Source organism: Vipera berus, assembly GCF_964194415.1.
Source record: "Vipera berus genome assembly, chromosome: 4".
Taxonomy (NCBI): Eukaryota; Metazoa; Chordata; class Lepidosauria; order Squamata; family Viperidae; genus Vipera; species Vipera berus.
Window position 1 is genome coordinate 23931088 of NC_138206.1, and position 27102 is coordinate 23958189.

The 27102-nt window shown below is 35.4% G+C and overlaps 1 protein-coding gene across 1 annotated transcript in view; it reads right to left on the minus strand.

Moving 5' to 3' along the window:
• The window catches only part of FLT1 (fms related receptor tyrosine kinase 1), a gene marked incomplete at its 3' end in the record, with an annotated part of 119191 nt that overhangs the window by 42867 nt on the left and 49222 nt on the right, over nt 1-27102 (minus strand). The window contains exons 11-15 of the mRNA XM_081326777.1: nt 17352-17466; nt 10733-10841; nt 8125-8415; nt 2229-2375; nt 720-851 (exon numbers count right to left, since the gene is read on the minus strand). Coding sequence (XP_081182903.1) covers nt 720-851; nt 2229-2375; nt 8125-8415; nt 10733-10841; nt 17352-17466 — 794 coding nt within the window. The remainder of the gene's footprint in view (nt 1-719; nt 852-2228; nt 2376-8124; nt 8416-10732; nt 10842-17351; nt 17467-27102) is intronic.

Here is a 27102-nt window from a genome sequence, read left to right on the forward strand (position 1 = left end):
ATAATACCTAATTTCCTAGCCCAGACGCCTGGGGAAACCAACCTTTAAAAAAGGCTAACAGAGTCAGGTGTTCCCCATCACTGGGATCCACAAGATATGATTTTGGAGTCCAAGAAGTTGGCATGATTTGCTGGATGGGATTTGGAGCATGGCCTTCCTGATAGACCCAGTGTGGTAGATAAAAATAAGGGTGGACAGACAATCCCACAAATAGTCTGGTCCTGTACCATGTGGGGTGGTAAACAGCACCATGTATTGGACCTGTCAGACTACTCGGAAGCCACAATTCTCAAACAAAAGCATACAGATTACTAGTTTTAATGAATGAAAGAAAGAAGAAAACAGAAAATAACTCTAGGATGAATCAAATAGGTCACTCAGTTTATACTCTGGAACAGGAAGTGAAGCAAGCAATGAGGCTAAATATACATACCCCTTCTATTCTGACTCTTGTTTGTTGGAATGCAACAAAACTTATTTTCAGGTCAATATAAACACATTCTGATTAAGTGTTTCCGTTAGCTGTCCTGTTGACCTAGTGCATTTCCTTTGCTAAAGCTTTATTCAACAGAAATAAAAGCAGCATGTCCTAGATAAGATGCTCCTTACCTGCTTTTCTATGAAGAACGAGATCTCCTGTATGGAAATCAGTTTGGAATTTCAGGGAAATCAAACAGCAAAAATCAAGCAATAGAAATCATGGTTTAAGGCTTTGTTACCTTGTATTGTAACATAGACCGAACTTTTCACCATTCCTTTCAGATTAGTGGCTATACATTGATAAGATCCAGCATCACTTTCTTGCACTCTTTCAATCAACAGACTCTGATTTCCTGGCCCTAATATTATACCTGCAAATTGGAAAAATTCAAAATGAGTAGATCATAAACATAAAAAAAAATCCTATTATCATGGATGTTGGAGTTATAAACCAGTCCCGAAGTTGTGATATGCCCTGCAAAACAAAGACATTGTAATGTTTTCTTGTGATATGGAAGTAATTGATGTTATCACAAGCAATTATGTGAGCTGGAAAGGACAATTAAGATTAATGTGGGCCCCTCTTTTCAAAACAAAAAGCGATGGGATTCCTTCCCTTTTTTCTACAAAGGAAATACATGGCTGACAAGTGTGAAGCTCTGAAACTAAAAGATGATCTTCCATGGAGGGTATTTCTGAACTAGAAAACAACCATCAGTCCATTTATGTGTGAGGACTTTGACATCATCCCTGCCAACAATTATTTCTATCCATTAAATATAATTTTAGAGAAATCAGCACAAATAAATTTCCCAGGATGAGAAGCAGATGTCTCCTGATAAATGTTCTTGGATGCTTGAAATGTAAATATTATAGGTTTGACATAGGCTTGTCCTTAAGGTAATAATGGTACTGTATCCCTTGTACTGAGTTCTAATCAGGTTGAATTAGTTATTATCCCTTATCTCCGGTGCATGTCCAAGTGTGGGTCTTTACACAGTGAAGTATAAAACCAGATTGATCATTATGTTAAATATGCATGCAAATATTAATGCGAATCGTGTTCTTTGGTATAATTAATAATGAAATATGTGTATTCCATGAACAATAATGAAAGTAGTTGATGACTTTTGATGACAGGTGGCTATTAAGTAGATTTTGGGCACCTGATTGAAAGTTATGAAAAATGGCATTGGGGAAAGACTTTAGCCAACAAAATTATTTGGAAGTGGATTCCAAGCATTTATTTAGAGTTTATGATTGATTTTTTTCTCCTCTAGGTATGTTTCTATGCAAAAACATGTTTAACAAACATGATTGAAGTGACAAAGGTTTTGCACTCTTTTCTTTCTTGGGCTATGTTCTAAGAACTTTACATTATATTGGAGCAAAGCCATGAATATTTATGTGAATATTCCAGCACAAGGGTACAATTTAAGAAGGGTTCAAGTTAGTAAATACTTGAAATATATATTATGTTGGCATATTATCTCCCTCCATTTCCATCTCCCTCTCCCTCTCTCACATACACACATCCAGGAAAACTAGAATCTGAAAAAAAGACTAAGCTAAACTTTGAGTCAAGGATAGGCTAATGAAGAAGAGGTTTCTGAATTGATTTAGAAGCAGTTCCACTTGTAATCTATAGCTCAATATTGCAGGAAATGTTAGTTATACTATTTCATGTGAGGCAAAAAAAATGCAAGGAGTCTTATGTAGAAACAGAAATCAATGGGTGCTGCACTCACCTGATTCTTGATGTATCTGTTTGTTGTTTTTATACCATGATACCTGGGGCTCTGGCACACCATGTACAGAACACTGCAGTTTAAGAGAGTGGCTGGTGTTGACCACCTGATCAGTGACATTCCGAAGGAGATATGGGGCTTCCTGAGCTACAAAACATATTAACAAATCAATTAGTACATTCCTAGTGCCATGGCATCATGTTCTTTTTATTCCAATTGCCTGTTCTACATTGTGGCTGTTTTCCAGTTTGCCTTCTACATGCTTATACAAGTATCTCAGATTTTTTGTAGAAAAGCACCATTCCCATATTAGTAGAAGAAAATGAGAAGTATAGAACGGAGAATGCAAGTGTAATCAAACTGCATGCTCATGCTAGATTCAATATTTTTCCATGACCACATAATATATTCCACTGAAAGATACGATATTATCTCTAAATATTCATGCATAGGTTAGGACTGTATTTTTAGGATAGATTAGGATAGGATAGGATAGGATAGGATAGGATAGGATAGGATAGGATAGGATAGGATAGGATAGGATAGGATAGGATAGGATAGGATAGGATAGGATGCCTAAATGCATTTTCTTTCACTTGTAATCATTTATTAATAGGAATAAAAAGCACTAGACAAATGAGCATAGCTGTAAGATTTGGCAAGTGTTTTACACCAATTTAACAGTAAATTCTCCAGAAAAAAATAGAAGATTAATAATGGAAGTGAAAGAAATGCATAATAATCGGAAATGCAACACTATACTATTAATACTGTCAGTGCAATCATATTGCTAATTACTGTGTAACACATTTGTATGCCAGGTGAAGTGTGATGATCTTATAAAGGGTTGTGAATGATTTTTATAAGTTGTGGATTGTACAACTGATCCAATAATAATACTAAAATCAGCTTTACATGGAATAGCTAACACCCTGGGATGATACCTTTAACAGCATCAAACAATATCTGCCTATCTTGGGAAAGACTTGATAGGTGGATAAAAAAACCTATCATATGTTTCTATGCATGCATGTGGCATGTGGTTTCTATGTGTGCATGTGGCATATAATTCAAGTTTATATATATATATATATATATATATATATATATATATATATATATATATATATATATATATATATATATATATATATATACTGTATATATATATATATCTACATATATATATACATACATATATATATACATACATATATATATACATACATACATATATATATATATATATATATATATATATATATATATATATATATATATATATATATATATATGTATATATATATATATATATACATATATCAAATATAATACCTGATGTATGCAGAATAACAATAACAGAATTGGAAGGACCATGGAGGTCTTCTAGTCCAACCCCCTGCTCAAGCAGGAAAACCATTTCAAACAGATGGCTGTCCAATGCTAATATAATCTCTATAGAGTTAAATTTGCTTCTTTGAATGAATTGTCATTGATCACCATATAGGATGTTTTAACCAGCAGCCACACTAAATCAGGCATGTTAAACGCATGACATCACATGACATCGTGTGATATATCATGACTTTTTCCCCATTGTCAGCAATGGGGTGACGCATCCGGCTTGCAGGCCGGCAGTTTGACATGCCTGCACTAAATGATTCAACATTTCAATTATCATGTAGTTTCAGGCAGCTTTGGATATTCTTGTTCTGACACAAAACCATAAAACTCGGAAACCCTATTCCTATTCTTCATCTTTGTATGATCCTGCATACTCTTTGCATACAAGTAGATCATTTCTGAAAAATGCAACAGAAAAATAAAAAAATAAGAAATGCTCTGAAGTGTCATTTTGGCTACCTCTACAAATGCTCCTGTTACAAAACTTTCAAATAGAGTTTTTAGTGTAACAATGAGGAATGCTTGTTGGTAGACTAAAATGTTTCTCAGACTGTTGACAATGTTGACAATGTTATGTTCCAATGTGATGGGATCAAGGTCAGTATCTGAGCTGTTCTTACAATGGATACTTCCTCTTTTTGTAGGAGATTCAGACTCCTACCAAGAGCCGATAGGTTATTCTGTCACTAATTACAGCAAACCAAGTATTTATGAGAATCATATCTGTATACTCTCTTAAAAGTTTTATTTACTACTTATTCACAAAAAACATTGAAAACATATATTAAAAATGTGGCTTCTTAAAATGACCTCTGTTACTTGAACAAGATCTCTATTTCTCTACAGAGGATCCATTAAACTATGAACTGATTGTTGCTATGTAACCAGCCAGCAGTTTCTTTAAACATACAATAGTTTGTTTGCATAGCATATCTTTAAATGCTGAAGACCTTCTGAACAGTATAGTAAAAATACTGAATGGTATCTTCTATTTTTATTTCTATGAAAGGTGATTGGTGTACAAGCTATTGAATTATTTTGTTATACTAGTTAAATATGAAAAAATAAAGGAGTTTGCATTTTATCTATTGTCTCCTAATTACCAGTGATGCACCTGGAAATATTTTCAATTATTATATTTTTTTTATTTATTCCATTAACTGTATATAAAATCATGTTTGGAAAATATGTCCATTACAAAAGGATATGAATTTTGCCACATATATGAATTTTGTATTCCATAGGATTACTATACAGAACAGTGCAATAGAGGCAAGTAGCATGAGTTAGAAAAAAGAGTCACACAATCTAGATACTTTTTTGATTAAGTTTAATTTGTTTGTAGCCATACACATATCAAGAAACAATTCTTTACTTTAAATTAGGTTGCATCACTCTTCATATATACTTTTAGTAAGGCTGTTTCCATAACTAGCTAGTTTTTAAATAATTGGTTAAAGCAAGAATTTGGTGTTTTCCTGATTGTTACATGTACATTTTCTGATTTTAAGTTTAGGAATTTTCCAAAAGATCTTTAGAATAGCCTAGCTATTTTCCCTTGACTTTAGCACCAATCTTTCTTTGATTTCAATTGCAACCAATCTGGCTATTCTATACACAGTCAAAAATGAACTTCTTCTTCACTAAAGAAATTACTAGTAAACTATAGCTTCTTTGATCCCAGAAACATGAAGGGAACTCAGGCATGGTACAAAGTCCTCTGTTACAATAGTACGGTTGATCCCATGACTTCAGTAGCCAGACAGAGAAAAAATAATTAACCCTGACACAAAAAAGAAATTCTCTCCCCGTAAACATGGTCAACAAATAAAATGCTATTTTATGTTAAAAATTTCTGCCCTCCCATCTTTTTTGTATTTTTTAAAATTATTTTTTAATATTGCATTATGAAGTGACATATGATCAGCTCCATTTTAAATAAGTAAAAAACACATTTGAAGTTTAACATGCAGAGTTTGCCCAATCATATATGCAATGCTAAATCATTCAGAGAAGACAAAATTTGTATGTTCCAGTACACGTGCATGATTTAGTACTGATCATGGGGAGTGGGGGGAATTTAAAAGAGGCTTGTCTAAACCCTTTGCCTTCGGTGGCATCACTGTGGAATACAGAGATTGTACTGTATCATAAACTTCAACATAAACAACAATGCAGGAAAAATATGTAGCTACCATTGTAATTCATAGCTATTTTTATAAATTTCCCATCTCCAAAAAACAGAAACAGTATCCCTTCCTATGTCTATGATGTTCTATGGAGCATTTTTGAAATCATAGCTTAAGTCGGTATTAAGTATTAAGCTCTAACCTTATAAAATAAGCTTATGTGCCTGCTTTTCAATTCATCTTGTTAACTGGTCTAAAATCAGTTTTTTGGGTGGATTGAATCTTACTCTCTGCACTTATTCTCTACTCTATTCTTTAGCTCTGCTAGAGCTAAAGATGTTCTTTATGCAATCCCCTAAACTCTAATTTTCAGGTTTCTGCAAATTTGTCTTTGAGGACCCCCATCTAAAAAAATTCACAATCTTGTTAGAGCTGCTCTTTCTTTTTTTCGTTTTTCCTCCTCTAGAATGCAGTAAAATAAGCTGTCATGCAGTTACCAGGAATAAGATTGGCTTTCATCATAGTAAAAATAGATACCAAGTCCTCTTTTACAGGAACATAAATAGTTTCTGGATAATGCTGAAAAAATGGCTTTATAAAAGGTAGGATATAGGCAAAATTTCAAAAGAGGAACCACTATTCTTTCCTTCACTCTGACAACTTCCAGGTAGCTAATTGTTTTCATCCCGTTTTGGACTTTACAAAACTGGTATGATGGGGAAATGCTATTGTTTACCCCAACCACTTGACAAAAGCAATTCCCACGTGAACGGCCAGCTTGGCTGTGAGACACGGTCCTGCTACCTTAAAGAAGGAAATGGGTGGGTGAGTTCTCAGGCATAAGAAACCATCATGTTGACAGCCCCCCTCCCTCCATTTTCATTGCAAAAGCAGGTTTGTTTCCATTTTTGCTCTTGCTATTGTCATTCCCACATGTTTGGCTAAAATTTCTATATAATAATTAATCATAAACGAACACCCATCCAAAACATAATAGGTACACATTGTAAAAAAATAAAATTATCAGATCTATTCAAAATAGTAGATTCTTTCTTATACAGATTTTATATTACAAAGGAAATCTTGAAATAAAATCACAAAAGAGACTGACAAGAAACATTTAAAAGTAACGATAGATTGTTTTTAATTCTCTATCAGTAGTTTAGTCATTTTAGAAATCTTATTACCATTTGAAAATGAAAAAGAAATGATGTGTGTCTGTGTGTCTGTGTGTCTGTGTCAATACGTACGTGTGTGTGTTTCATACACATACATACTGTACATACACAGATACATACATATACTAGTAGCCTTAACTTTAAATACATTAAATATTTGCTGTGATGATTGAAACCTTATTAGTAAGGGTAAATGTGGTAGTTCTCTTTATTAAGTTAGTTTTAACAGTTACATATTTCTTCATTTAATGTCAATGAAGATTTTTCCCATTCATGTCAACACATGTTTAACATAGTATTGTGATTTATTTGAAAGGAAAGCAAAGGGAGACCCAATGGAAATCTCCCACAATCTATTTACTCAAAGAAAATGGGTCCAATTTTGATGGATTTAAATAGTTTAATTGATGCAAACCATGCCTAATTTCAACATGTTATTTTTCATTTTAGATCCTCCTCAGAGCTTTCCCTGAGAAAAGTTTTTTAAAAAATGAGTGTATTTAAGGTAGAAAAATGAATTCAAATAAATAAGCATAAGAACTTGCTCAGCAGGCAATATTTATAAATCCACAAAGAGCAGATTAAAGTAAATAATACCATAGTCCAGTCAATCTCTCAAACTGAGCTGTGCTTATTCTGCACCAAAGTTAACTTATAAAGCGTCCAATGTTGACCAAAGGCAGCAGTCTTTCTATTTTTAAAAAAAAAAAGTTTTCAGTTTATGCAGCTTTGACACTTGGGAGGAGGTTGAATATCAAAGCCGAAGACAGGCTGGTTCCAAAGTTTTTCATTAGCACTTGGTGGGAGACTGCAAAGAACAATACAACATAACACACAAAATGCAATGCAGGGGGTGGGGAACTCTCCCAAATTCCAACTTCCACATCTTTGTCAAAGTAGAATAGGACTTTCTGAGCCAAATTGGAAGCCCAGGCTTAGGGACAGGTTTTTATTTTTGTTTACTTTGGGGTGGAGGCCTTTCTCTTTTCTTTCTTTTTTTTGGCATTGTTACTCCTCCTCCATATTTGGAAGTGTACAGTAGTGGTCAATCAAGATTATATCAGTGAAGTGTCACTTTTTAGTTAGTCCTTTATTGGCTTACATTGTGTTGTGTTGTACAATCATTCCTTGCGCTCTTAAATTTGCGGATCCGTGAGAAAACAGCCTTTTTGTTACAGCGCTCACCTCTGATGGTAACGTTTTTCTCTTGAAGCACATCTTTGCCAGTATATAGGTTTCTTGCTCGGCAGACGTAGGTGCCTGAATGTTCAAGCGAAATGTTCTTGATGATGAGAGGGAGCTCCATGGAATATTCCTTCACAATGGCTTTTTTAATTCTTGTTTGGTTGTTAGCTGTCCTTGGTAAAAGCCATGTGAGGTCTTTGTATAGGTATTTGTTGGCTAGACATGACAACACCAGCGTTTGTCCTTCAACAGGTGCTTTCTTCAAGTTAACAGAGAATCCATTTGGTATATCTGTCAAAAACCAAAGCACTCTTTTAGTTCATAGGAAATCTGAAAAAAGATACAATTTCTAGGACATAGTCCAAGTATCCTTCCTGGAGCTGAAATTAAATGGTGGTGGGTGTGATTATTGAGTGAATGGAGGACATAATTGGAAATTTTTTTTATGATGCATGGAATATTTTCACAGAAATAAACTGGATGAAACACAGAGTGATATTTGGTGAGTATTCATTTGCACATTATGCATTTGATAATGTAATTTTTTGAAATGATATATTACATCATTTAAAATGCTGAATACGAAATAGGCATAATAAACAATTTAATTTTGTGAGAAAGAAAGGAGAGAAAAATGCATTTTAATATGCATTTACTAAAAAAATACTTTTTTTTAGCACCTCACAGTAATAAAATCTGAGACTAGTTGAATAGTGAGTGGCTGGAATAATGTAAAAAAGTTATATTTACTTTAGTGATTTGAAACTTCCTGTGGAAATTGCTCCCAGGTTTCCTGATGGAAGATTTTGTTTATCTTTGCCAAGCACCATCAGGAATCTCAAAATGCATTTAGTGACACTGGTCTGCCGGGAGATAAGGCTACACTGTTCCTGTCTCACCCTCAGTAATTGCAAACCCACCCAGGGCCCTGCTGCGTGCCAGCAAAACAGCCCAACAAATAGGGGAAGGATCAGAGTGATCGGGTGGAGTCTGTGGAAGATAGAGAATGAGCCATTCGACATTCAGAGATAGCTAAGAAAGCCATGGTGATTTTGATTATTATGAAGTCCCTAAAGTGAAATCTGCTTAAAACAAAGGCTTCAGATTCATGAAGGCTAATTTGAGCAGACAACCGGGGGTGGGGTGGGGACCCCCTAATCACAGAAAAAATATTAAAACAGCACTAAGTTGTGGTCAATTGATGTCTTTTTCTATTTTGTCTGCTCCTTTGAATAGTTCTGTTTCTTTCTAGAGGAGATAATTAATGGAATTAATAAAGAAGATTTTTCTACATCAAATTCATAATCAAACTAGTTAAAAGAGTAATTCAGGGATCCACACTGATCTCTAATCAACCCTCATCAGGTGGAGCCTATCATCTTGGTTAGATACCCTGCATTTTGACTAATAGCTAGCAAAAAAAACAAACCTCTCCACATTTTTTTCTACAACTATAATTTCTTGTTCATTCTGCTGAAAGAGGATTTGCTTTCGATATACCCTGAAAGAAGAAAGGAATTTGGAGAACTTCTTATGAACAGCACATAGTGTCTTTGCCTCTACTTAATTACAAAGCGGCCAAACGATTGGCTCAATATCTTGTCTTTCATACATTGCACAATATTTCTCCAGCAAATGGAAATCTTGGATTTTTGCTTTCCATTAAATCCTAGGGGCCCCTCTGTGTTTTATTATAGCAAAACAACTGCTATCAACCAAGAAGAACTCCATCTTTTAAAAAAATTAAGGGACAATAGAAAATATAGAATATGGATAGAAAATATTCACCCAGCATTTCTCCTCACAAATGTGGTGCAAAATTGGGAAAGGCCAATTGTGCCCTATCTTTGAGTTCAATTAGATTTCAATCTAATTAATTGACAGTACACGGTAGCAAAGTCTCAAAAGAGAATGGCCTTTTTAACTGCTCCCCCCTATGTTCCTGTCCCCACCTTAGCATTCTCTCTGGTTTTACCAGACATAAAATGAAAACAAACTTAAAAGTTGTTGAAAAGCTAACAGACCTCTAGCAATCAGTCTAGCCCCAAAATATCTATTTTGAATACACTGAGAGGAAATCCTTTTTAGCATCCTGGCCTTTTGTTCACAGCCATCAGCATTTTGAATTGGCATTAGTTTAAAGATATTTTTTTGTTGTTGTTCTTCTTGTTCCCTAGTAAATCTGAACATTTAGTTGTTTTTTTCTTCTTCAGCTGATTGGGAGGAGAAAATGCTAGCTAATTGCACTAGCTTAAGCTTGAACAATTTCACACAGATGCTTTTCTCATACCATACTTTTTTTAAGCCCATAGCAAGACCTACTTGAGTCTGAAACTGATTTAAAAAGCTTTCCTTTCTTGGCAGGACCAGAGGGTCCCATGGCTTACTTTTCCTCCATTCAAAGCAACTTCTTTGATAATTGCATTTAAGAGGGATGCCTGATTATATTAGCTGTTGATTAGATTTACAAGCCAAAACATTAGCACTTAAATAATATTAAATTTAGTTGTCACATCTGTCATAGCAATTCATTAATCACAAAATGGCAAAAAAACAACCCAATATACTAAATGTCATACGAATTATTGGAGCATGAAATGTACTTCACCTGTTATAAAATAACTGATGTCTCTTTTGTCCTTTCCCGCTTTATTGGATGCTATGCAGCTGTAGATTCCAGATGTTCTGGATTCAGCCACAACCAAGATGCTAGCAGTCTGTGAAAGAACAATAATTTTATACTTATACATTTGAACTGTTTTTCACAGATCCAGCTAAACAATATCTCTAATGTAATTCAATTTTTTTTAAATAATGTTATTAAAGCTTACAAATAGTGTACAAAGATAAAAGTAATGGAATAGTGCACAATGATAAAAAGTAAACAAAAAATAAGATATATAAAACGTGATTTTCTCCCCTCTCTTCAGAAGAGTGTAAACAATTTCAGCACTTGGTTCAATTACAACACATTCAATCAAATGCAAATTTCATTGCAGAAAAAGCCTATGGTAGTAATTGGACAATTAAGAGGAAAGCAGTTTTCCCAAGAGAGTTTTATTTTATCATAGTAATTGCATTTTGAATATTTTAAATTAGGATGTTTGTTTTATCTCATGCTTAAGAGGCTGCAGCAAATGAGGTCTGGTACAACGAAGGCCCTGAGTCAGAGAGAAAAATTGACCAGGAAATTTCCAGGAAAATCTGGCTTCCATTTGGAGAATGAAGAAGCAGCTAAGATAAAGAAGAGTTTCTTGCCTTTCTTACTTACATAAAAACTTAAATACTAAATACAGTTGCAAGGCAATTACTTTGCCTGTGACAAGTTAAAAAATAACAATAAGAAGTTTGGCATTGAGATTAAGCAAAATAGAATCTATTTTTGGCACACATATCCATGTTGAAAATTATGTCCAATGCTTACAATTAGTGCATGTTCAGAGATAAAGAAGATTCTGGAGAAGAAACACATGTCTGAAAAATGAAGCCACTGAGGGTAAACGGTTCTGGGAAAATAAATCATGGTGTGATTTTGATAATTTGCAAAGACTAAAATGCACTAAAGTGCACGAAATACACTTCATACTGATGATCTAGATATTCCCTTAATGAGTTGTCTCACTTTTGCTCTGAAGATCTGCTTACAAAGCAAATTTTAACTTTGCTGTGATTAATAAGAGGGAAACAGCCAACAATGGAAGCTGTCATTGTTTTACCCAAACATCACATTCATAAACAAACCACACTTTTGTCTGATGCTTTAGCCTTCTTCCCTACCATCATCAACAGCAGCCTGCCGACATTTTACAATACATCCTAAAAAAATATTTCATTAGTCACCAATATTTTCCAACTGGTGTTTGGATGCCAAAGATAATAGATAATCTCTATGTAACCACTCTCTTTCCTCTGATTTTTTTTAATAACACCTTTTGTATAAAGAAAAGCTGATAATTAAACAAAACAGGTTTCAACTGCATAGTATTCATATGCATAGTATTCTTTGCCCCAAGAAGACAAAGTATTCACAGCCATCCAAGTAACACATATATAAATAACACTGATTCTTGCCTACACAAGTGTAATAACAATGTGGGAAGATTTTTATAATAAACAAACAAATAATGAATAGAATAGAATAGAATAGAATAGAATAGAATAGAATAGAATAGAATAGAATAGAATAGAATAGAATAGAATAGAATAGAATAGAATAGAATAGAATAGAATAGGAACTGGAAGGGACCTTGGAGATCTTCTAGTCCAGCCCCCTGCTCAAGCAGGAGAACCTATTCCATCTCAGATAAGTGACTGTCTACTCTCTTCTTAAAAACCTCCAGTGATGGAGCGCCCTCCCCCCCCCCCGATTTCAGGAGGCAAGGTGTTCCACTGGTTAATTGTCCCCACTATCAGGATGTTTCTCCTTAATTCTAGGTTGCTTCCTCTCACAGTTACTGTTTTTAAGCCAGGTCTCACCTAATCTATACTTATACCTTTGATTTTCCCTGCCTAAATGTAAAACTTTGCTTTTCTCCACATTGAAACTCATTTTGTTGGATTGTTCAAGTTTGTTGAGATCTTTTTGGAATCCTGAGTTTGTCTTCTGGGTGTTGGCTACTCAGTTTGGTGTCATATGCAAATTTGATGAGTTCCCCTTCAATTCCCTCATCTAAGTCATTTATGAAGATAAGATGGAACCTTGTGGTACCCCACTGCTTTCTTCTCTCCATGTGGATGTGGTGTCATTGAGGACTACTTGTTTAGTTTGGTTTGCCAGCCAGCTATAGATCCATCTGGTGGTGATGTTGTCTATTCCACCTTTTTCTAGCTTACCAAGGAGTAAGTTGTGGTCTACTTTATCAAATGCCTTACTGAAATCTAAGTATACTATGTCCACAGCATTTCGCTGGTCTACTAGTTTAGTCACTTTATCGAAGAATGAAATAAGATTGGTTTGGCATGATCTCTTTTTAATGAACCCGTACTGGCTACTAGTTACAAATTTATTTGCTTCTAGTTGTTTGCAGATCTGTTTTTTGATTATCTTTCCTAGGATCTTCCCAGGTATTGATGTTAAACTGATTGGTCTGTAGTTTTCTGGTTCCGTTTTTCCCCCCTTTCTTGAGGATGGGAACCATATCAGCACTTTTCCAATCCTTGGCTACTTCCCTGGTGCTGCAGGATTTATGAAAGATAATGTGTAATGTGTTATGAAAGATAATGGTGTAATGGTTCTGAGATAACATCTGCCAGATCCTTCAGAACTCTGGGATGTAATCTGTCAGGTCCTAGTGATTTATACTCGTCAAGGTCAGATATTTCTTCTTGAACTGAACTGAGGTATCATCAGGGCTTTTTTGTCATAGAATGCTCAGAACGAAGTTCCGGCACCTTTTTTGGATGGAACCTTGTAGGTTAGGCAAGGCGGGTTGTATGACATGTGTGAGTTCCGGCACCTTTTTCTTTTACAAAAAAAGCACTGGGTGTCATAGATATTTCTTCCCAAGATTAATGTCATTTTTATAACATATCTTGTAACTCACATTAAATATGATGTTTTAACATGCAAGGATTGAAATAGTCTTTACAGATCAGCCTGTAACTCTCCTATCTAATCAGCAGCGATAGGAAGGGATACATTTTATATATTTTATATCCCACATAAATAACCTTCAGACAGGGACTAAGAGTCACAGAAATAATTTTCTGCAACTTGCATGAAAATGTTTAAATTAGTGTTGCCTCTATTTTAAGCTTTGAACAAGGAAACTTTTTTAATCCTGATTTTCTAACTTTTCCCTACTAAAGGATCTCAGAAAGTTTCAAAATTAAGAAAACAAAAATATTTTCATGGAACCAGTCAAATTAATAAGGAATGGTTAAGCATTCCTATCTTGATAAGTTTCTCTCATGTTCAGATGTAACTACATAGAATAAAATTGCACTGATAAAATTATTAACCTGGCCAACTATAAACAGCTGAAGAGTATAAAAATATAATGGAAAATTCTATGTAGTCTTATCTATGAGATGCTGAAGTATTAGGGCAAAATCTTCCCATCTTTTGCCATTATAATGAGAAAAATCCTGTCCTAATACTGCAGCAATATAAACTGAAAAGTAGCTCTGTTCAAACAAAAACATTAAAATACTTTCTTCAATTAATTATGTACCATCACATTGTTAGTTCTCAGCAACCACATTGATATATTTTCTCTATGACTCCTTCCTTAACATGTTCTTTCAACAGAAATTTATTTTGTGGATGTTTTTATTATTTTAATGTTTTTAAATTGTTTAAACTGTTTTATAATTTTAGAATTGTAAGCTTACCCAAAGTCACTTCACTGAGTCGAGTGGCTATAGAAATTGAATAAATAAAATAAACTGTTGTCTTATAGAATGATAAGCTAAACTCAAGTTATCTCCTAGCGGCTTATTTATTTCAGCCTGTGACAAATCATTTCCCCTTGTTCTCAATGTGGCAAGATGAACCTAGTTTTGACAGGATGGGAGTGTGCACAGATAATCATGTTGATGATGATTTGAACTCATACTGGCTGCAATCAAAAACCTCCCGGTGGTTAATGATGATAGCCATAAATTAACTTATGCGTTACAAAAAAACAATGTACAAAATTAAGGCTTACAAATACTAAAAAAATAATGAAACAGCAAACAACAGCATAACAACAAAAATGACAGGATCAGGCACTTTCCTCTGGATCTCAGAAACAAGTCAAATTTTAAATGCATAGAGAAACCAATAATAAGAGGGTCACTGCCAGAGGGAGGCAAGGAGTCTCCACTGAGGACCACTAGCTGACAACCTCACTCCACTAGCCATTTGTCCCAGGTTGTTGAGAGTCGGTTAAATTGCTAATAAATTTGGTGCAAATCAATAAAAAAAATCTTTATTGCTTATATCTGGAAATCGGAGGGTGCACACTGGGGGAAGGAACAACAATCTTCAGGTCAGACAATGTAATCTCAATATCCTTTAATTTAGAAAGATGAGCAAATGGACTCTTAATCTTACACCAGAAAGGTTTCTATTTATTCATTTCCTTACCAGGTCATTCCAATCAACCTAGTATTGGAGTGGCAAGTTTCCATACTTACAGTTTGAGTTAAATCAAATATTTAACCCCTAATAGTCCAAAATTAAAATCCAGAACAGTATTATTAATTATGTGCATGAGCATGTTTACTTATCCAGAGGGATAGCCAAAAATAGCCTGAGGCTTGTTGAAATAACCAAATAAGCAAATGTTCAATGACTTTCTGAAGAGCAGAAGGGTTGAGACATTTACAATATTTCTTTTCACTGACAATCAGCAATCAACTGGCTCCTTTTTGGTTTACAGTAAGGTTTCTAGTCAGGCTGACCTATTTTCTGTTCATCTTTTTCTGTCCCACAAATTAAGCGAGGTGTCCAGTGTCAGAAGATCTGTGATTTACTGACTAGCACTTTTTTAGGAAAGAGGAGTGTATGGAGGTAGGCAATCCTACAAATACTTTAGGTCAAGACAGGTAAGCGTTTGTATCATGGTGAATATCTTGAGCTGGGTCCAGAAAGCAGTTAGTAACCAAAGGAGCTGTTCAATACGTCACTTCTTAGAAAACACTATTCACCATCTCAGTACTGCTACATTTTCAGTTCTTTGTACTTTCCAAACCATTTTCAAGATCTCCCCCACAAAAAGAACATTTCAGTAATCCAGCACTGAGGATTACGCTTCACCAATGTCAGACTTCTGTCCAAAGGAGAGGGCAATACATTATCATTTTCTTGCTCCATCAAAAAGGATTCCCATGCTGTGAAAGCGATTCTTAAACGGAAGTTCACTCTCTCCAGATCAGACATATCTCTCAAATCTTGAAATCCAGTCCCTAGTTATCTAGGAAATCACTATCATTAAGAGCATCACTTTTTTCTAATTAACTTGCCTGGTTGCTTGTATAAACTCATTTAAAATGGACAGGGAAGAAGAACTCATGTTGATTTATATTGTTCTCTGTACAAGCTCTACAAGGGCAAAATATCTGTCTGTCTTTCTTCCAGCTTCCCAGCTTCCATCAGCAAGTCATAAACACACACTCATTTCTCATCTACTTGCTTGTTAATCCTCACTGTACTTCTGTGTAAAATCATGAAATATATATTTTTTCACTATTGCTTCACCCTGGAAAAGATTTCATGTTTTATTTACATCATTTTCCACGCCTTTTCTTTTGTTAAATGTCTTGCAAACATTTTCCTTAGCTACCAGAACCAGACATTGGGTGAAGGCCACTAAAAATATCATATTCCTTAATACTTTATTCAGTAAACAAGGGAATTATACATTGGCTTCAGAGGTTGTGGCTTGGAATTTACATTTATTAGAAAAGATTACAGTGGTAAATGGATTTTTGATCATTTATTCTATTTACTACATAACATTCTGTCTGGCTTAATATTAAAAGTATATAAAAATGAGAATTTAAACATTCCCAAAGCTCTCCTCTTCATTGTGAACAGTCACGTAATACAAGCAAAAGTTTAGTTGTGACTGGAGTAGGTTTATTGCCATACATGTAATCCCCAATTTACAACTGTAATGGAGCCTGCCCATTACAGTCAAAAGTCCTGATGGTTGTAGAGCCGGTTATCAGAAAACCTTGTAGATTGTGGTCATGTGATCACAAGATGCTGCAAACAACTATAAGTGAGGTTGGTTGCAGAGCACCTGAAACAGAACCACAGTGGGGAGGGAAATCTATCAGAACTTTAGAATCAGGTTATAAAATACCTTGCCGCGGGGGGGGCAGGCTGTCATAACTTTAAAGTAAGCAACCGGTCATAAGTCAAGGACTACCTGTTTACCCAACAAAGGATGTTGCATCAGTTATGTATTGTTATCACAATACACACAGAGATACTGAGGGCCTGATTTTGAACAAGTGTGATTCATGTTCTGTACTGAGCTGGATGCTATGGCAGCATGACAGTGTTATCAGTCAGATTTATTTCATAAAAGTAATTATATTATGATTATAAAGGTTAGAATTTGGCAGTGGCTTTCACCATTATAGTCTAATAAACAACCATTCAACCTTAGCAGGAACTTAACCGCCCTGAGTCCTTCGGGAAAGGGCGGTATATAAATCTAAATAAATAAATAAATAAATAAACTCATAAAAAAGATGCCCAAAGTTTAATTTCCCCCTCCAAAGTGCCTTACCTTGTTCTTCCCCTCTATTAAAGCTGTTCTTTGTGTAATGCTTTGGATTCTGTTTCCTGTAGTGCTTTCAGATGTCAAAACTAGCGGATTTTCTGAACTGGAGCAAAAGTCATACCTATGACAGGATAAATAAAAATGAAGCAACAGTTTAATAAAACAGCACCAAAAATAGTAAGGCATTCCCATTAACAAAACGCTGTTTCAAATTTAAATCAAACTTTCATTACTAAGTTTCCGACAGTAAGTCTGTACCCTCTGTCTTGAAATGGAAACTTGAATACAGTTACAGTTATTTCAAAGTAAATTCATGGTTTTACATTAATTATAGGTAGTAAATTAAAGTAAAACATTTTATAAAAAAACATGTGAAGGTAAAGGACAAAATGCCCTGTGGAAATCATATAGACAAAAATATAAAAACTATAGTTTATAATCAAGTAATTCCTAAATTTTTAAACTGATCCGAACAAAACTTATTACAAAAGTAATTTTTATCCACTTAGTGCAAATACTATTTCTCAGACATTTTTATAATATTTTATTTTTTAAAATTATTTCAAACTTCAAAATCTAGGTTTCAAGCTTCAGGTTTTAGGAAGGTTTTAGCTTTTCAGATGGAATCTTTCAATATTAAGAACTAAGTTTCATTTATAAAAAGTAAATTTTGAAACATCTATTCTATGTTGTATCCCATTACACACACTTTGCAGAAATTTTTCTTAATATAGAAAATATATTTAACCATCAAAATATAATTTGTTCTTTAATTTGGTACTTGAAGGTACATAATCAATCAATTGAAAGTCAATTAATAGCTTGATAATGTATTCCATGTAGTTTACAAAATTTAGGAAAAAATCTCCCAAATAATAAAAATATGGAAATTAAAATGAAACATTCTTTTTCTTTAATATTGCAGGTATCACAGAAAATGCAAATGTTATAATGTTGTATCAGGTGAAATTCTTGAAGTTCTTTTATTTTATAATTAATTAACTTGTAATCAAAACATTCAAGTGTAGCTTTGATGGAAATAATTTTCCAAACCTAATCTTACACTTATGGAAATAAATTTGGAGAAATATTCATTATCTCATACATATTGCTTCATATTTCTTTTGGAAAGTATTCTTGTGTCTATTCCACATTTCTACATTTAGTCCCTCATAGAGTTTGAGCTCTTGTCAAACTTTTTTATTTTTCATGACTAGTTTGTTAATATTTATCAACATTCTCTTTAAAGCAAACATCATTTTCCTTTGTAAATTATTGTCTTTAGCAAAGTGAAATTTTAAATTAAATGTTTGTTATTTTCATTGACAGTGATCTGTGATCAGAAAGCATCAAAATGTCCCATAATATTCTCAATCGTTTATATTAGTGTTTTTCATGCTGGCTGGGGAATTCTGGGATTTGAAGTCCACACAAAGTTGCCAAGCTTGAAAAACACTGGCTTATGTCATTGAAAAAAACAACAACTTCTCATTGTTATGCATTATTGGAAATATAAACATTATGGAAAACACAATAAACCTGATTCCACCAGGTTTATTCCAGAAGGCCTGAACCTTCTGGATTAAACTTGGGCGATATCAGTGGGAAATACAGCTAAGAAAAATGTGTGAATTGATTGCAGTAATGTGTAGAGCTGAATTGTGTGGGGGTTTTTTTCCTACTTATACTTCACAATACTATTTCACTGCACATGACTGTTAACAGCATTGCCCAGAAGCTTTAGTGTGGTTAACTGTTTCCAGGATCAGTAAAAAGACTGACAAATGGATGGACTGACAGATTGATCAACAATCTTACTTTTCATAATAAATAAAGTATCTTTGCAATAGTGGTGAATATTTGTAACTTGGATGTAGTATGAGGGTGAAGCTTCTTTCTCCGAGCTTGTGGGTTGGTTTCCAAATGTTTAGTTACCAGGCTAGGTAACATCTTCAGCAGAATTTAGGGGATGACAGTATCGGTGTTCTTCTGTTTAGAAGGGCTTCAGGTGTGGGTGTGTTGCATGAGGGTCTTGTGTGATGGGTCTTGTGACCTGATATAACCTTCCCATCACAAGATCCATCAAAAGACTCACTGAAGACTCACACCTGACCTATCACAAGACCCATCACAAGGCCCTCACTCAACACACCCACACCTGAAGCCCTTATAAGCAGAAGAACATTGACATCCCCCTAAACTATGCTGAAGATGTTATTGTACCTAGCCTGGTAATGAAACATTTGGAAACCAGTCCACAAGCTCACAGAGTGAACCTTCACCCTCAAATAAAGTATCTTCCCAAATTATTGTCAAAATTGAAATGACTGGAAAGGATTTTTTTTAAAAAATAATATTGTGTTATGTTATAATATTATAACTTGATAGTTCAAAGCTGATAGTACTATAGCTTTAGAAATAATGTGAAAATGCTTAAAAACCTGTGTGGAGTCACAAAATACTGCATACTTAAAATGATAAATTTCAAATGATGCCATATGAATGCCATATTCATAAAAGCACAGAAAATCAATTGCAATTTGGCATATAATTTACTGTGAGTGAACAGTGTTGTTTAGCATAAGACTGGATCTTCTCCAAACTCTGAATGATCAGACTCAATGAAAAGGCATCTTAATATATATAAATAAGCCAATATTCCATACAAAGCATCCTTAGCATTTATTTATTTATTTAATAATTTTATTTAATACTATTTCTATACCGCCCTTCTCCCGAAGGACTCAGGGCGGTGAACAGGGCAAGAATAAAAATACAGATTACAAAAGTTAAAACTAGATTAAATAAATGCCCACATACTAAAATACATCTTTAAAACTCAATAAAATAACCATAACAACCCCCCCCCAATCCCTTCATCAGGCCAGGCCAGCTTGTTCAAAAAAGTATGTTTTTAGCTCGCAGCGAAAGGAGCGAAGGTTGGGCGCCGTCCGGAGCTCAACCGGTAGCTGATTCCATAGCTCCGGGGCGCCCACAGAGAAGGCTCTCCCCCTGGGGGCCACCAGTCGACATTCTCTGACCGGTGGCACCCTGAGGAGGCCCTCTCTGTGGGAACGCACAGGGCGGAGGGAAGTCGATGCCGGCAGCAGGTGTTCCCTCAGGTACTCCGGACCCCTGCCATGTAGGGCTTTGAATACCATTACTAGTACCTTGAATCTCACCCGGAAGGCAACCGGTAACCAATGCAGCTCGCGGAGCAGAGGTGTAACGTGGGAGTATCGGGAGACTCCCAACACAATTCTTGCGGCTGCATTCTGTACCAGTTGGAGCTTCCGGGTGGTCCTCAAGGGCAGCCCCATGTACAGAGCGTTGCAGTAGTCTAGTCGAGAGGTCACGAGCACATGAGTGACCGTGCATAGATCATCCCGGCTTAGATAGGGCCGCAACTGGCGCACCAGGCGAACCTGGGCGAAAGCCCCCCTAGTCACAGCTCCTATGTGGTCTTCCAGGGTGAGCCGTGAATCTAGGAGGACTCCCAAGTTGCGAGCCCTATCTACGGGGGGTAATAATTCGCCCCCCATAGCGAGAGGTGGAATGTCCGAATAAACCCGGGATGAAGGTATGCAAAGCCACTCGGTCTTGTCGGGGTTGAGTTGAAGTCTGTTCCTCCCCATCCAGACCCGAACCGCCTCCAGGCAACGGGACATGTTATGTTATGCTGAAATCAAAGAAAACTTGATAAATTATGAAAAGCTCCTGGGAATGTCATATAAAGATATATGTTCACTGAACAGTACTGTATCCATTCAGCTTTTATATACTGTATTATACATTCTATCCACAACAAGACAAGCAGGATGTTGCACAAAAATTGTGTGGGTGGTGTTTAGCATCTTGACCTAGAGATGATTCAACACTAGGTCCAGATACTGAGAATTGTCCACTTTTTAAAAAAATAATAATAATTGTATGCTTTCCTTATCTATAATGTTGGTGGGGTCATGAATCAGGTTAAAGAAAGCTAGCCTGCTATTTCAAAGTATACAGCAAACAGTACTCTAAAAATTATTTGAAATTGCCAGGAGATTAGGCACTTCTGGAACGGTTGTTATTGCTTTCCTTTCATTTATTTGAGCAACAACTGTGCAAACTATTTCTAAATCTCCCTTCAGTTTCTATAAAAATGGAAAACCAGCATATTAGAATGTCCAAAGTCCTGCTAGGCAGATATTGCTAACAAAATAAAAAGAAATAAACTGGCATACATAAAATAAAGCAAAACAACTCCACTCCCAAACAAAAACATCAATCAGTAACCCATTAAGACTTAAATCCCTATTTATCAATCTATGTCTGTGATGCTCAATTGGTTTGCTGATCTGACCAGTTCCTCATCTGTAACACCCTATAGCAGTGTTTCTCAATGCTGTCAACCTTAACATGTGTGGACGTCAACTCCCAGAATCCCCCAGCCAGCATGCTGTATTCTGAGAACTGAAGTCCACACATGTTAAAAGTTTCAAGGCTGAGAAACACTGCCATATAGCAAATATGTTCCTGGAATACCTAAGATAATTATTATATAGGCTTAGAGAAATAACTTTACACTGCGGCAGTTGATTGCTAGCATATTTCTTTGCCATTGTTTGAATTGATTCTTTTTCAAAAAGAGGTAAGGAAGAAGATTTCAAACAGTCTGGTTGGTTGTTTATTTACTGTCCTATCTAGGACAATAATTCGATGTTCTTCTTTCTCTGCTTTTAAAAATATTACTTATGGTGTCAGTTTCCAATCAGTTTAAAGCAGCTGATTTTTTTAAAAACCTGTGCAATGCTGAATCTTATATAATACTTATAGTAATAATGCAAAACGTCAACTACAATCTCAACAAGCTACCAAAATTTTTGAGTGCTAAAATGGAATGGCACCATCAGTGAGAGTTTCTTGACAAACTGCCATGGCACAGAGCTCTACATGTGTAGATTCTTCCCATTGTCCAATCTTCTTACTGTCCTCCTCACCCTAAAAACTACAAAACTACAAACTACAAACTGGACTCTGTGCATTTAGATACTACATAAGGAGTGAATTTTGTTTTGCATACTTTCTTTATTCCTTCATAAATTGAAGAAAAGAATTGGAAGAATTTGATGTTAAGAACACAGGAGAAAGCAAAATAGCTTTCTGGAGAATTCTAGGAGTTGATGTCTACACATCTTTATATTACTGAGGTTTAGAAATGCTGGTCTAACCCCAACTGTATGGTTACCTATTAAAACCTAAGATTCCTTTTACTATTCTTTATGATAGGTATGATAGGTGAATTATTGTTATGTCTTTTGTTGGGAATGCAGTGTTGGCACTTCACTGCAAACCTAAAACTATGAACAAAATCACCACTCGCATGTTCCAGATATGGGATACCAGCAAATATATAGGATACCAGTGCAACTTAGAGTAACAAGGTTTTATTTACTTTAGCAATTGAGCTAAAATGGAAGCTAGTTTAGGAGGAAAGCAAGAAAACCAGAAGCACAATGATTTGGCTGTAATGGTTGTAATCAAGATATGCTTGTCTTCCAGAAAGTCTGAATATGTTGGTCATTCCATAGATTCCTTCAATGCCTATAATCAGGCTCCAGCAAAACAGGATCAGAAGGAGAAAAGAAAGAACTGAGAAGAAATTGAGGCAGAGAGAGAGAGAGAGAGAGAGAGAGAGAGAGAGAGAGAGAGAGAGAGAGAGAGAGAGAGAGAGAGAGATCCAACCTAAGTAGCATAGGGTTGTGGCAAATTAAATTAGGTTTACCATGCTGAATTTCTTGCAAGTTGATAAGTTTGATAAGTTAATCAGTTTGGTCTGGTGATTAAGACACCAGGCCATGAAAGCCAGCTGGGTGAACTTGGGCCAGTCTTTCTCAGCCCAACTCACCTCACAGGGTTGTTGTTGTGGGGAAAATAGAAGAAGGAGGAAGGTGCAGGGAAAACAGGAGGAGAAAGATGTATTGCATGTGTTCGCTGCCTTCAATTATTTGTAAAACTAATAAAGGCAGGACATAAACAAATAAAAGATATGAACCCAGAATTTTCTTGTTCACAGCTTAGTTGTTTATCAATGTTATTTGTTCAAATTTCATCTTGTTACTTTCTTTAAAAATTGTGTTGGGATTTATCCATAATATAAATAGCAATAGGAATCTATTTTTCATAAGGTGAAATCCTGTCATATGAAAAAGACCAACATCAAAAAAGATGCAAAATCCATTGTAGACTTGACTGTATTCCAGTTTCACTGTGAATCATCTAGTAGTTTCAATAATGCAAACTCAGTGGGATATAACCCACTCAGCAATGTCTCCAGTGACTCATTCTCCATGTAGTGCAAATGAGCTATTCTGTTCAGAATTGTAATTGTAATCATGAAGATAGCTAATATTTGGAATGTATACAGAGCTTAATGTTTATTTTAGATAGTAAATATTCAGAAGCCTTGATTTCTGCCCCCCCTCCCAAATTCTCAGATATCTGTCACTGATAAATAGGGGGCTTACTATATATGCCACTCCAGTCATTAATGAACTTGAACAGCTTGCATAGCCTGCTAGGCAAATGAGATTAAAACAACGATAGAAATAAAAGAAGGAAAAACCCATAAAACCTATTTTATCTACCCAGAAAATGATCTTTCTGATTAGCCATGGGCAATATCAATCCATCCACAAGAAAGACATTCCAACTGAAGAAGTTATAGCCTCATAATGTATCTATTCCCAAAGTACTAAAAGCCTTCCTAAAAACCAACATGGTTAAGTCTAATTATGGAGGAATGCTGTTTTAGGCAGAATTGGAAAGTCATTCCTTCATGGACATTACTGATGGCGTTTCTGAAGAAAGGGAAGTCCTCTCTTCCTGATCTTATTGGATAGGCAGATGCAGTCAAGAGTGAGTGTTCCTGGGGACACTAATGTTTTCCTTATGCAACTTGGAAATAAAGCTATAGCTTTATTATACCTCCAACTCAGGAGCACATGGTTCAATCAGTGATGAAAATGTCATTTTACCAGTAAATATTTCATACCTATCTATCACATATCCGTGTTTAAAGATCCAGTTAATTTGTGTTTGGGAAAGCATCATTCAGCTTTGGAAACCAGAAGTCATCAATTTTAGTTTCAATTTCCACAGAAATGAGGAAAGAGGAAGAAGCAGTCAAAGCTGTAAATCTAATAATCCTACATTCAAGAACACCAGCTCTGTAAAAAAAAAGTGCACTTTCCCAAACAGTATCTGTTATGTGCTGGGTTCTTTGCTTCAGTGATGAGACGAGGCAAGTGAGCTCAGCAATGATCATTGTTTATTGCTTGCAGGATCTGAACTGAGAAACAGGGCTGCGAATGCAGCAATTTATACCCTGGCCTCTAGGCGGCGGCCAATAGGTTTAAAGCAACCTATTGCCGCTCTAGAGGGAGCCAATGGCGGTGCTGGAGACGGGTTGTCTGAGGAGCTGGGAGCCGTTAGCCAGCTTCCCTGCTTAAGCAACCTTCCAGCAATTAACCCACATGGTGTTCCCTTAACAAAACAAAGCCCAATACATTACAGTATCCAATCCTCAGGAGGCACATTTTGTATGCTTTGGCCTTTACAGATCATATATTGCTAAGTTTTAAAAGGCACATATACCTAGGACATCAACCAGCAAGCTCTTGAGAAGGAATCTAGGACAGAGGGGGAGATGGGGAAAAAAAAAGACATGACTCTTAAGGATACATCAAACTCTTAAGGAAGTAAATTGTGCCATGTTTGAAGATGCAAAGATAATCACTGTGCTGGGAACCGTCTTATATGCAGGAGGAAGCCAAACAACAAGAGGAAAGCAGCATATGCTCCTAATTTCGCACAGGAAGCTTCCAGCACCTCCTGCCTAAGTAAGATAAGAAAACTCCCATGGCCTATTCTAGACAAGGCCACTGTTATCACCCTTAGCTTCACACTATCCTCTCCCTATTCCACAGTTTGCTGTCTTAATGAGATCCTACCTCCAATTGCTTGCAGCTTGCCAAGTACAATAGAATGAAATATTTATAACTCTGGATAGGGAAGCTTTCCAGGCTGAAAGCTGACCGCATGTCACCTTGATATTTGTCCATGTATTTAAAATATAAACCAGTTTATTGATTACAAGGACTGCTGATATAAAATCAAGTAACAGGGCTGCATTATGAGTGCTCAGTTCACTCATAAAAGCACAACTGTTACTGTGATCATCTGAATACATTATTTGCATTGTAATTTACAAGTCTGTAAAATACAAACTTGTATTTTACCAGTTTAACATTTCAGATAAAGAATGCTCTGATCCATAGAATATTACTGAATAATAGGTTTTGAATATAACTGTTGCCTGTAAAAAGATTACAGTCTTAAGACTTTTTAAAAACCTGCTAGGGAAAAAAAATACCAGAATTCACAGCAAGATAAGATATGGATTTTGTCTTTTAAAAAGAATTTATAGCAATGTTTTGAAACGTACACAGCACACATTTTAGTGCATATAGAATCCAATAAAAGGAACTGTAAAATGTGTCACAAGTTACTATTAAAAACAATCATATGCAACTTTGCAAATCCTTTCTGATTCATTATAAGAAGTATTTAGGCAAATGTTGCTTGTTTATGACACATCCTGAAATTATGGATGATTTTCAAAAGGACATTCCAGTGTCATTTTGGGGGAAAATACAGACCCTTAAATACAAAGAGAAGTATTAATGACTTTCAGTGTATGAAAGACATAAAAATGATGTCATCTTTTAAAAAAAATAAAAATAAAAGGTACAACAGCTTCTTTCGACCACACCTAGTCATTCACATTCCATGTTGTAGCTGAATTTATTCCAAAATTATATCACCTTTCTTCAAGTGTTACCATTGTGAAGCCATTTGCTTTCCCTTCCCCTTCCCTTGAAAAAATTCTACCAAGTGTCTGGAAAAAAATAGCCATGCTATTTCCAGCAATATCATTGATTACATCTTCCATTCCCTGAAAAATTATTCACTACTTTTCTGCCTTTGATGTCCAGAATCCACAGGGAAGTAAAACTATGATCTCAGAAACATAACTAAACAGGTTGAGAGGTGGGGAATCTTGTTCACAAATGTACCAGCAAAATGCCAGAATTACTCAATGAAAGCTGTACAATACAGATTCCAAAACACAAACTGATGTCTACATGGTTCATACAGAAGGAACAACTAGAATCTAACCAATGACAACTATACATTGGTGTCGTCTGTTTCTTTTCCATTTATTTCCTTCATTATTTGTGCTGGATTAAGACTAATAGGAATCAGACAATAAGTCCATATATAATTAAAGGCCCAAGTTCACATGAACAATGTAACATAAGAGACATCCACAAAAGGTCACTAGGTTGCCTGTTTTGACATTTATTACAGGGAGTTAACTAGACATTTATTAATACCTACTTGTCATCTGAACCAATTCTAACATGACAGAGAGTGAAATAGAACAATCCTGGCAGTATTCCAAGGAAGGAATCTTCCTTATTAAACCCACAACTTTTCTAGGCTCATTATGGGTGTTATATGCCTTTGCTTCCTGAATGAATCAGTGACCTAATGTTTCTGAATGCAATACGATGGCATGTTCTAGGGATTACTCAACTTCCTATCTCCAATGAGTTGTGTTACACCAGGCAGATAAATATTGTCTTTTATAGTTTCCAAGCAGTTTTATAGTCTCTACATGTGTGTATTCTATGAATAGGAATGCATGCGT